The sequence below is a fragment of the Ciona robusta genome, unplaced genomic scaffold (assembly GCF_009617815.1).
Source record: "Ciona robusta unplaced genomic scaffold, ASM961781v2 AP042744.1".
NCBI classification, from domain to species: domain Eukaryota; kingdom Metazoa; phylum Chordata; class Ascidiacea; order Phlebobranchia; family Cionidae; genus Ciona; species Ciona robusta.
The window spans coordinates 73,068-85,945 of NW_028323123.1; the positions used below are offsets into that span (position 1 = coordinate 73,068).

The window sequence follows — 12,878 nt, forward strand, 5'->3', positions numbered from 1 at the left end:
CGTTGTGGCTCAAAAAATGCGTAAGTGACCTAAAGTAACCTCGACGTTACACGCGCCTGATAAACATGACATGCGGTGGACGCCTGATCAGACGCTTCGACTTATGCGTAAGATCAGCGGTTCCCAATCTTTTCTAAAAATTTTGCCTGGTAGACCCTTTGCAATTATTTTGATATTTCCTGGTCCTATAAAAATCAAAGAATGCTATAGAAAAATGCAAAAACCACACCAATGAAAGAAAAAGCAAAAACTATCAAACACGGTAAGCTGTTTAATGGGATGGGTGCACTTGTTTTGCTGCAATTAAATCAATGTTTGGTTTGGTTTGAATCACAATCGAATCATTGCTTCATTGCGGACCCTCTGAAACTGCTGTATGGACCCCAGTTTGAAAACCGCTGCGTTAGATTGTTAGGAACGAGTTGAATTAGGTATACGAACGAGTTTACGTTTATGAACAAGTTAGCGCTCTGCATTAGTGTGGGCAAACCTAACATCAGGCTGGAAAATACCTTACGCGAAGGCGTTCGTTAATCTTGCTAAACTTACCAAGAGTTTTAATCACGCCGACACACGTTAACAATTTACCTTCGTTCAGTGTACGTCGCATTGTAGCGAATAGCAACTTCTATACGCTAACAACGATTAGATACTCAAAACATTTCTCAGCATAAAAGCGCAATTGTTCTATGAAGCAAACGCACTTTAATTCCAACACCTTAAAGGCAATAAACCACTATTGTAATAATAATCGACGCAACAATTGCTGCTGTGTTGCAACAATCTAATTGTTACTCAATCCCGAATAATCCATGTGTGGTTTGGTACTGTGTCATAACAGAAATACGTGTTTATCTAACTTTACGTAAGACTGGTAGTTATGATGCAACCGGTAAACTTGCTGAGCAATCAAAGCTAAATTCCCAAACTGGTCCAACCGCGCACGCGACCGTAATCGCAAAGAGACAGCGTATTTGATGTTTCTCGTTTTTACTTTTTGTTATAAAATAGTATCGCCTCCCCGCTGATTTTGAAATCTAAGCGCCTATGGCTGCTTTAACAACCTTTTTTTACTCTCAAAGGCGCCCACACCAGACTGTGCCTTTAGTCAGTAAGACGTTTTATAACACGATTTGGTAGCTTGGGTGACAGACGCACGTAAAACATATTACGTCCGGATTTTGAACAAAATTAACCGATCACCGTCCGGTTTTACAACTTTTACAATCCTGTTTCCTTCATGTATATTTTATTATAAACAAAGCCCCATTATACAGATCTGTGGTAGCACTTAACACCTTGACATAAAGTAAATTATCTTACATAGATACCAAAGCAGATTCTCGTGAAACCAAAGAAAGAGAAGATTGCTCCTAATCGCTTGCAAATGGTGCCTGAAGAATTGGTTTATCAACTATGTGTGTTTTCTTCTGGTGATAATTGGTTAGAGTTCAGGAAAATTGCTGAGGTAGTGTTGTATATAAATTATTGAGCCAATTGGATTAATTATAGAACATCTTTTAACAATTTCTCAATTACAGGAATTGTTAAATCTTCCTGAGATGATTTTGTTAACCAGTGGTCTTGGATTTCAGTTAATTGAAGTTAGTGTACCTTACTAACAATCTATCTATATTATGATGCCTTTGTATGTACAAATTTCCACAATAAATGGAAATTACCAAGTGGTTATGTAGCAACATTTAACCTATTACATTTATTATTATATTTGGCCAAGAAAGTCAATATAACAAAGAATTTTTTGTTTTTATGCTGTTCAGAGTTACCATTTATGTTACTTTGTGTGTGATTAATTTTTAATTTTTAAGTGTTTTTAGCTCATAACTTAGTCTATCACCTAAAATTTTGTGTTAACCATTTATTTAAAATTTATCTTTTAATCAGAATCTACTGAACATATTAGTTGTGGATATATTTGGGGTGGGCAAGAAGGATGTTGGAAAAACATCCTCACAACATCTACATGATGATAGAGCCACTCCTCTGCAGTTTGATCATGAACGAAGTGCTGATATAAAATTGATTCTGCAACTTGTTCACACTTTTACGAACCAGGTAGGTGGGTTTTGGTTTCATTTGTTTGGGTATTCTATCTGGCATTGGATGTTGAAATGAGAATTCACTTAATAGCAATTGGGTTGGGTTGTGTTTGTAAAGACGAGTTTTATCTTCTATGAGGGAGTAGTCTTCAATTTGTTGATTAATCTCATCTTAACTGCGTTTTGTACGTGATCACAATTTTATAAACATCAGTTAATAATATTTAACCTAAATTCTAGTGAGGGCTCTACCTTAACTTGTTTTAGGTGCTTGTTTTTTAAAACAAGTTGATTTTAGTGTTTTATAAAAAACATTTTTTTTTTAATATTTTTGAAAATACCTGTGATTACATCATTGGAATAGGCGACAGTCTAATAAAATAGTTACTCAAAAAACAATAACTTAAACCAGTTGTCTCAATAGTTTTAAAAAACAAATGAAAATAAGCTACAATGAGTTTCCTGCCTGCTCGTTTTGTTACACGTAGGGTACGAGTCACTCGTAACGAGTGCACAAGATCGTGAGGTTGCATCAATGATTTTTTTAATTTTGTATCACTTGGTGGCACTTGTGAAGCCTAAACATACGAATTTGTCCAAAAGCCGGGATATTAAACATTCGTAATAAACTTTATTTGTCTCCTTAGTCCTTTCACACAAGTGGCTAACCAAATTCATTTGTCCCTCGAACTTGTTTGGTTGTCTGGGATAAGGGGACTCTGTTAGTATATTTTTACCCAGGTTAAGTTAGTGTTATTCTAGTTCAATTCTTAGTCTATTTTAGATTTATTCAGAAGAATATTTGTTTGCAAAATTTCTACAGGCATGCGCATATTTTAAATGTTGTTTTTTCTCTCAGGTCCCAGAAACCTCTTATTACCATTTGCGATTTAAATATCGTTTAATTGAAGTTTTGTTCACTCAGTGAAACACAGCATAGAATACATTTGGTGGCATCTGCAATCGCAGAAAAGCTTCTAACAGCAACACCCATGTCACAAAACAACAAGCTGTTTAGTTTACAAAGCATCAAATCTCTACCGTGAGTTTTAAAACTTTTTCAATACATATTTATAGTTTGATGAAATTAATCTTTTTTTAGTTTTATTGACTATTAAAAGTATTTTGTTTCATATTTGAAAATCAAAACCTAACAAATGTCTTGCTTAACCTTAGTGTGGAAAATATATGCTGTAATTTTAAATGTGTGGTCTTCATTTATTGATGTGTTTACATTTTCAATTTTAAAGTTCTTTTTGTGTACTAATTATATTCCTTTTGCATTAAATCTTTGTATTCAGTTGAATTTTTTCCAGAGCAATTGTATCTCGCATGAACAATGACTCTCTGTTGTATTTCTATCATGTGATATCAGTGGTCATGTCAGATTGTGAGCTATGTGGGAGTGTTTCACTAGAGCAGCATGATCAATGGCTCAATGACAGCTCAGTTGCTGACACTGCTGCTCTAAATCAAGGTAAAAGTGCTGAGATACTTTATCTATTGTTGTTAAAATATTGGAATAACCTATAATGGATGTGCCGAGCCCGAAGTCAAAAGCCTGTTCCCGAACGTCTGCTTCTTAAATGTTAGGCTCTCAGCTAAAGATTAAGCTTAACGTCCAGCCCAGACGCGATTGCTTAATTGTTGCATGTGAAAGCCAAAAATAATTAAAATAAAAACAGTAAAACAACTAAAAGATAAAAAGACCAGTGACAGTAAGCATATCTTTTCTTTAGTTAATTTTTGATGTTTTGCTCTCTGGGAAGTAATTAATCAGAACGGCAGCGAATGTGCTGTCTAAATTTACAGCCTTTATCAAAAACTGTTGCTGAAAAAATTATAACTAATTTTTGAATAATTTTTTTTGCATAAAGTTTTCATCTTAAAACACTGAAAATTACCACAAGTCTGCAAACCATTTGTTCTATATGATTATTATGAGTAGCGGCACTCTTTGTCTAAACCAGAACAGATTTTCGTACGTCTTTTTCCTTGATGACGGCATAGGTGCTTAAGGCTTTTGCTAAGCCTTATGTTCAAGTTGGCGCTCAGTGAGCCCAAGTTCGGCACATTCCTGTATATGCTATAGAAGTTTTACCATACATTTGGAGTTTGGGTAATGGGTCTTTTTAAAAAGGTTATATGGTGTGCTGTGCTATAGGATTCCACTATATCCTATTTTATATGGATTTACCCATGAAAGAGACTTGAGATTTAGGCTTAAAGCACATTACTCATAGTCCCACGCTTCCACATACCCAAATAGAACTAAATTTAAATATATTTTCATTGGATTCAAGAGTTCTTACTCAGTCTTCCATCACACCTTGAAAATATGTGTTTGAGTGCAAGTAGACCAGCATCTGAGGTGACCAGACCATTAAGCCTTCTTGCTCATATGCTCGGACAATCATTTGGTTCGCTTGATCTGGAAAATGACGATTTTCAAATGATGGAAAGACAAATTGGTGAGGCTGTTTTTTATTCTTTATAAATGATTGTGTTTAAATAGTGCATTTGTTCTGATGTATGTCAGTATGGCAGTTCTAGTACTGGTATACATGTTCTTAGATATATAAGGGTATATAACAGTGGTTCCCAAAGTATGGGTCGCGACCCAAACATGGGTCGTACAGGGTTGCAAAATGGGTTGTGCAAGGTGATTCAAATCTATCAATGAGATTTTTTTTTAAGCGTTCGGTTTAGGTTTGTGTTGTAGTTTAGCTGTATATTTACCATGCTTTTCTTAGCCAAGTAGACTGTTTGTTACGAAAGAGTAGGGATTCACATGCGGATTCATTGCACCATAATAGCGATTGTTTAACTTGGCAATTAATTACGACATAATAGCAATTCACATGTTGAATATTTGCGTCATAATAGGGATTGACATATATTGTAATCAATGGGCATGTAAGAGGTTTAAAACAGGTGTAAATGTTAAACAGGCACAAGCGTCGTATTTTAGCCTTTACGTGCGTTGTATTTTAGCCTTTTTTCAAAACTGTGTTGAAAGATCCACACAAACAGTTAAAATGATCTGGATCACGATAGGTCATTTAAACACCACTGGTCTACTTCATGCATATTCAAAAAGTAGTCTAGAATGCATACATTAAAAATATTTTTTTTTATGTTTGAGGCTTGGGTACATGGGTCGTGAGATGTTCATAAAACTCTGATTTGGGTCATGCTAAAAAAACTTTGGGAACCACTGGTATATAAGGTTTACTGATTGCTAATATATACAGATGCACATTGGGTTCTGTGCTTTTTATAGCAATATTTATGCATGAGTTTTTTTTCTACTGTATATAAAAGGTATAGACCTCTATTTTTGCCGTTTAAAAATGTAATTGTGTTGTCTGGCCTATCTAGATCTGGCTGGAACTCATCGTCTCATACCATATATAAAGAAAACTTTCTTCTACTTTATAAGTTTTATTTTTTTATATTAGGCAGCAGTGATTCTTACATATGGCTGAATGATATTGTTCATCGAGCAAACTTGTTTACCATCATAACCATGTTATTGACCGGCAAGTACCAAAATGAGGTAATAAGTTTTTATACAAATACTAAGAAATAAATTATATATTTCTAATTTTATTGCTACTCCTGTATAAATGAGATATGTATAAAAAGTAAAGTGTGTGGCATTCTTACGTTTAAACTTTGCGTAATATGAAAAGTAATAAGAAAGTGTTTTAGTTAAAGTGCGACAGGGGATATTATTAGTTTATTACTATATCACATTTGAGTACAAATTCTTATTAAATGCTTAATACCAAATGAAACAAAATAAAAATGTGCACATTTCATTCATTAAATAAAGGACTTGTACTAAGTTGTACAGCTTAAAACTGCAAAAAGATTACTGTATTCAAGTAAGACTCCTTTACATATTACAAGTTTTTATATGTGTTAACAACGTTGCTTTATCAAATACATTTAACATTTCACTTCCATTGTAGGTTCAGAAACGTTTAATGAAATGTGATTTTGTTAACCGACTAAACAATTCATTTGAAGAAGTTATTTGGAAAGATTTTCCTGACATTCCAGATCTTTCTGCAGATTCTGAAGACATTTCCCAAGTATGTCTGAACCATATTATTTTGTTTATATCCAAGTGTTGTTTATGTTACGTTTGTTAACGGTGGTTTGGTCCGGGACGATGCTTTAATGGCCAATCGCGGGGCCTGACTGCTGTAGTTTGTTATAAGCTACACTGATTGCAACTCAACTATAAAAACATGTAGTTTAATAAAAACAGCCTAAAAATAAATGACATTAAAATATACACCAAACTGTTACTTCACATAAACAATAACTAGATAAGACAACTATATACTCGATACGGCTTGATTTGATACAGTTGGCTCACAGTCACAATAATATCACTTTTGCCCCAAAAAAAACAAATTTTAGCCAGCACAGTACAAGTTACAACGAGGACTCCTTGGATACACTCAAAACTAGGAAGAGGCAAAGCGCGACATGTGACAAGCAGCAATTATACTAACGGCAACAAAGGAACGTGCGAAAATATTAAACAGGAAACCAGTCATGCATGAATAACAGTGATAAGGAAGGCAAAATACTAGGTCAAATAGTGATAAGGAAAACACAAAAGAACACAACTAGTGAGAAGAAACACATTTAAAACTAAACTAAGTGCTAAATCCACGACATTACACCCCCCCCCTGCTAAATTCATCCTCCACCTGAAGGATACTTATCTCAACATAATATTCGGTGCCTGTTTATGCGTACATCTGGGCCTCTGTCGGGCAATGCAGGCCGAGTCAGATCACTCTGTGACGTTACATTGCGCAAGTTTTTCATGTCTTTCAGTTTTTTTTGTGTCTCTCTTCGTTCTCCTCGACGACCGGTTTTCTGTCTTCTTCATTCGTGTCATAATCGTTCTCGTGGTGTTCCCGTTCTCGTTTTGCGGTGCCGATGTGAACTCTGGGGTATATATATGTCCACATATCAGTTGTTGCGAAGCGTTTTGTCGCTTGCTTGGCTCATCTACTGGCCCAAGGCTCATCTACTGGCCCTATTATATCTTCGGTCTTTGTTGCACTGGCCGCTGCAGGTTTTACTCGATTGTAATGAACAGTTTGTGTCTTGCCAACTCTACCCTGTATGACAAAATATACTGGGCCTACCTTTTCAACCACCTGATATGGTTTTTTATTTGGCAATTGAAGCTTTTTGCACTTACTGACCGGTACGGCTAGGTTTGTAAGCAGCACAATGTCGCCACTTTCAATACATTTACCATGTGATTTCTTATTGTATTAGTTTTCGCGCCCTTTGTGTGTTCAACTTTTCGCGTGTGATTTTCTCTGCTAGTACCAGCTGCTCCTGTAACCCTTCAAGGTGATTCAGGTGACTTAATTTTCTGGACTCTCTTGGTTTGGTGTACATGAGGTCGATCGGTAATCGAAACGTTTTGCCTGTAAGTGGAAAATGAGGGAAACACAAAAGAACACGAATAGTGAGAAAAACACATTTAAAACTAAACTAACAGACAATATACAAATATTACGTAAACAATAAAAACTATGTGTGTCAATAAACTAAGTGCTAAACTCACGGCATTACTTTTATAAAAATTTTGTATTCAAAAATAATTTAGTATTTCCAAAATAGCTAATCGTAGATCTGAAACATTTTGAACCAAATATAGTCTAATTAAAGCTTTAGTGATAGTTATATTACTTTTAATACTGCTTTGGTATATGGTATAACTTATATAATACTGTGCAGTTTAAGAAAGCTTATTACATCTGACAGGTCTAAAACTAAACAATGCAAGCTGTAATTAAGTAAAGGTGAAACTTGATCATTTTTAAGTGTTTTAAAGACAAATTAATTTTTTTTAATATTAGTTTAGCATTGCATGAGTTATGTTTTTCAGACATCAATTCAACTCATGGCTTTCTTTTGTTAACCTTGTAGACCACGTTTGTTAGAGTTCAGTTCCTCCGTTTGGTCCACTCCATAGCAGATAGCACATCCTACAGATACAGCCTTCTATCCATCGAGGAACTACATACATTGAAACAGATTGCTGGTACGTAATTGAGCAGAAATTCTACTATTGTTACATCATTTTATAAAAGATTAAAGGTATTATCATACCATTTCATGTCTTTCTAAAAATCGCAGTATTTAAATAATGATATAGAGGATTCATAGAAGCCATTTGTGTCACAAACCTGACTGCGTCTTTATGCAAGCAGTAATACTCTCAAAATATTTAATATATGAGGCAGTCATGACATAATTATTGTTAAATAATCATTGTTATAAATTAAAAATGTATCTATGTGATGCGCATCCGCAATCAGTTTAACCTTAGTTCGTCCTCTTATATGATGTTGGTTGTCGGGAGTTCTCAATAAATGTATCTGCAATCTTTTCACTTATCTCTATAACTATAGTTAAGCAAGAAAATGTCTGATCTGCAGAAAAGAAAAACCACTCGCTACCGAGTGAGTTTCCAACACTTACTAATGACACAGCTGCACCCCTGAGCAAGAGAAGCTTGTTGAGCCAGGTTATGTCGAAACTTCATCAAGAATCCATCACGTTTTGGATCACTAGGGTTGTTGAAGCTTTCTTACGTGGCCCAACCAATCCAACAACCCAGGCTTTTTTGCTTGATAAAAATATAGTGGAGGTGAGCTAGTAATATAATAATACAATATACTAATGATTAATAACTTTAACTTACTGGCACAATCATCAGTTGCTTTGTGTAATATGTATATGAAATTTATCATTAACACTCAGAGTACTGTGGGAGTTCTTATTTCTACACGGCCAATGCACGAGTTGGTGAGGCAAGGTTGCTTTGATATGCTTTCCACTGTTATGAAAGTCAACGTTGATGCTTTTACAAGATGTGATAATGCTCTTAATTCAGCAAGGAAAGTAAGGCTATTAAAATAGTCAAAAATCAAAGTTTGTTACTTAATTAATATCAAAAGATGTATACCACAAACAACTTGCTAGCAATTAATGTTAAATATTTTACTCGGCTTTTATTAAGCTGCTATTAGACAATCTGCCTTAATATTACCAAATGCCTTTTTTACTTTACACTATGATTTGGATAACAGGTAGGTTTTACTTTAACGCAAGGTTCAAATTTAAACAACTGTTACTTTTTTTCTAAGGTATTTTTATAGAGAAGTAAAAATAAAGTATATTATAAACTTTGCAAATTATATTGCCTCATCAGCATGACAATACTACAGTTTTGTTTTATTTCTAGTTTCAAACGTTCATATCAGCAGTTGAAGATAGTTTGATCGATTCAAACATGTTTATCAGATGTGTCATACTAACAACTCATTATATACAGACATCGCAAACAGAAAATAAAGGTAACTTAAGTTCTGTTACAAAAATTGAGCCAAGTCTAACTTAAATCCCATATTGCATTAAACCAATTTTCCTAAATTCACACTACTATGGTTTAGTTGTAATAATGACATTGCACTATAAACATAGGTTTGTTAAAAGATCTTTATTTAACAAAATGCATCCACATACTTTCAAAAACTTTAATAGCTTTAAATACCTTATTTATACCACAGAAGTCCTGGTGACAAACAGGTTATTAGAATACTACACAAACCATAAGCGTCGGATACAAGTTATTGCAAGACTTGTAACCCTTCTAGATGTTTCTACTTTATCACAGGTTTGTACTCACATTTCAATATTATATATTAATATTAATGGTCACTTTAACTGCATTTTTTATCCAATGAAACAATAGTCAATACACTTTTTAATAAAACCAAAATAAATGATAAAAACATTTTTTTTATTATAAATTGTTTACAAAAATATGTTTTGTCTCTATGGGTTCCAGGTATATTTCATTTCTAATAGTATCTATCAATTGTGGATAATGTATTTCACATAACCACCCACTACACCACAGGAAACAGTAAGTTGTCTCAATACAAGTCTTCTACTGCTCATAATGGCGCACAGGAATAATAGGCTTGCCAGGTAATTTTGAATAATATAACATCATTATATGGAAGAAAGGGCTAATGGGCCAACTCGATCTGAATCTAGGTCCTCAAAAAAGTCCTCACTCGTCACCCACAGTATACATGTACAATATTAAGGTAATGTGCCAGACCTGGCGTAAATCCCAGGTCTTTACCCACAAAGAAAAAATGCCCCTAATTTTAGTATTTTGCAGTTTTCATGTCTTCTCATTAATAAAAACTCCATTTTTTTTTATTACAGTTATCTCCAATGTTTATATGGTGTGTACGAACCAGCAGTCCTGGAAAACCTTTATAGTTTGTTGCAGTTTTGGATAGTTCATTACTCTCTTCCTTTTAAGAAAAATGACAGAAAATCTCTTGAATTTGTAAGCTCACCACTTAAAGTATTTTTGGGCCTTAGTTAAATATTAATACGGAACAATTTATGAAATATTACTCACCGAGTTACATAAACAGATGACGCGTAAGCAACACGAGGTGTAGGCCCTATGTAACAAAACATCCATGTTATAAACTGTAGCTTCCCCTCTACACAGTATTTATTCATTAATTCCACCTGTTGTATAATCTATACCTCATTCATCAATTTGTATGTCGAAATTTTTAGCACTTTTTAAAGTTTTTTCTCATTCAGGGTTCCTTGACTCAATTTTCCGAATGGGAAAGCGTTGCTCGAACTCTGCTTGACCCTGACCTGAGGTCAGAAATTTCTATTAAGCATTACCTTGCAAAAGCAGATGAGATCGGTCGTACATATGGCTCCCCTAATCTAACATATATTCGTTGGCCTTAAATCTTGGTTGTTGTGTTTTAGTTCTGGGCTATAGAGAAATGCCATCACTTGGTTAAACTGCCAAATTGCAACAGGGATGACATTTTAGTAAAGTTATAGTTTCTTATTATATTTTATTTCAATACTTTCATTTACCTTCCTGATATAAATTGTTTCCAACATTGCCACTTGGTATTAAAGGCATGTTTTGTGAGATTTATTGTTTTTAGGCAGCATCTTCAAAATTAGCTATATTTGCCTGAGTGTGTTGTAATAAATGTGTGCTGTCAACAGTTCAGTTTTCTGAATTTCTGTCACTAATACGCATATGACCTTATTATTTTTTAACGTCTTGCTACTTTCATAATGAGTACAATTTAAGGTATTTCTAGAATCACACACACATTGTTCGTTTAAGGAAATTTGGCTGATTTTTGTTTTTTAGCACTGGTACTGCATATTAATAAAGCAGGGAATGTTTGGCTATTAGTATAGTACAATGGGGGAAGATAGGACACTTAAGCACATATTGCCAAATATTTTCAAAATCAAAATAAATGACGGTTTTTGGGTAATACCACGAATTAGTACTACCATTCCTTTATTAATTTACAACAACTTAATAAAATATAATAGAACACACAGAAAATTTCATTTTCAACTTTTTTCATTTCTCGAATTCATTTCAAAAAATTATCCTTTTATTATATCAAGTATCTTAAGATGAAAACCCCCTGAGGTATAAATTACTAAATTAAAAGCAAATCTTTCAAAGTTTGGCAATGAAAACATACAAAACTACAATGTGGGGGTAGATGGGACTCTGAATTGAAATGTATTTACATTAGCACTCAGCAGTGAATGTGAATGTAACTTACTTTATCCTCGCGTGGCCGGAAAACGACAGTCGTTATCACACGGGTTTAACACCTCGTGCCAGCTTGCGAGTTACCATGTATGTTACTTTGTGGGTGATTATTTTTTGGGGATTTTTTCATTTTTTTTATGTATGGCTGATAATTTGGACAACCCATTAGTGACCACTGGGTTGGAGCAATTGTCGTTAAGCGTCTTGCTCAAGGACACATACGCCCACAATGGTAGCAGCGACGAGGCTTGAACCCTTTACCTAATGGTTACAGGCATGCGTGCTAACCACTACGCCACGGCGCCGGGCAGTATTCTGCATCTTGTAGTTAACCTACCGAATTTAACAGGCTGTGCTAGTTTCTTTGTCATGTAAACCTTATATATATATAAACGTTAAACCGATATTTTTTTGTTGTTTTTATCCCAAATTAAAGTCATATTGACCCCTGCCTATTTTCTTCATGCTTATATCTCAGTGTTTTCTTATAAAACTAAAACTAGTTTTATGAGACAAAATCAAACTGTACGAAATATTCAAGGTTGTTTTATGAAGCTATGAAACTAGTTTAGTCGTTCGCACACGCAAATTAAAAAAAATTCATTGACTTTACTATGATTTAGCGAGCATTAAAAAATAGCACCTTACTATTTGGAATTTTTGTTACCTTTTCAAAGTATACTGTTTCTATTTTACATATGTTTTTAATATTTAAAAACAGTAATCAGCTTTGACGGGCGTTTTGTAAAGTCGTGATAATACTGTCGAATAATTCTGTAACCTTATTTTCCTGATTATCATTAAATGGGGGTCCGTAAAAAGAAAATTAAAAAAGTATCGTCTGACAAAGTGTCCCATCTTTCCCCACCCTACTATAATATAATTTTAGTCGCATTTAAAAATACTACCTAAACTAAAACAAGCCATCAAACTAATTTTACCTTTAAGAGCGTGTTATAAAAAATGACAAGGTTTGCATTCAAATTAAACTGGAAATTTAAATCAAACTGCTTTAAATTAAAATTGCAATAATGAAACGCAATTCATTATTTACCGTTTGGAATTTCTACTTTTAATGAGACTTAAATTTGTTTTGTATTGATCGTACAAAGTTCTAGTTCTACTGT

The 12,878-nt window shown here is 34.0% G+C and overlaps 1 protein-coding gene and 1 long non-coding RNA gene across 3 annotated transcripts; one reads left to right on the forward strand and one right to left on the reverse strand.

The window, feature by feature from the left end:
* The first annotated feature begins 1,925 nt into the window (after positions 1–1,925).
* LOC149723585 (short transient receptor potential channel 4-associated protein-like) lies at positions 1,926–11,176 on the forward strand. Of its 2 annotated transcripts, none has more exons than XM_089893505.1 (14): positions 1,926–2,076; positions 2,920–3,102; positions 3,377–3,537; positions 4,364–4,531; positions 5,522–5,619; positions 6,038–6,160; positions 8,034–8,148; positions 8,546–8,757; positions 8,871–9,011; positions 9,355–9,466; positions 9,680–9,786; positions 10,033–10,103; positions 10,350–10,476; positions 10,746–11,176. In XM_089893505.1, the coding sequence occupies exons 2-14, from the start codon at positions 3,053–3,055 to the stop codon at positions 10,902–10,904; spliced, it is 1,644 nt and encodes a 547-aa protein (XP_089749631.1). In that variant the 5' UTR covers positions 1,926–2,076; positions 2,920–3,052; the 3' UTR covers positions 10,905–11,176. The 2 variants fall into 2 exon arrangements, with proteins under 2 accessions (XP_089749631.1, XP_089749632.1); XM_089893506.1 differs by having other exon boundaries at positions 1,935–2,076; positions 2,986–3,102.
* On the reverse strand, positions 6,567–10,807 carry LOC149723586 (uncharacterized). Its single transcript, XR_016386908.1, has 2 exons — positions 10,686–10,807; positions 6,567–10,597 (listed from the first exon to the last, which is right to left on the reverse strand). It is a non-coding gene; the product is annotated as an uncharacterized LOC149723586 (long non-coding RNA).
* Positions 11,177–12,878: the final 1,702 nt, after the last annotated feature.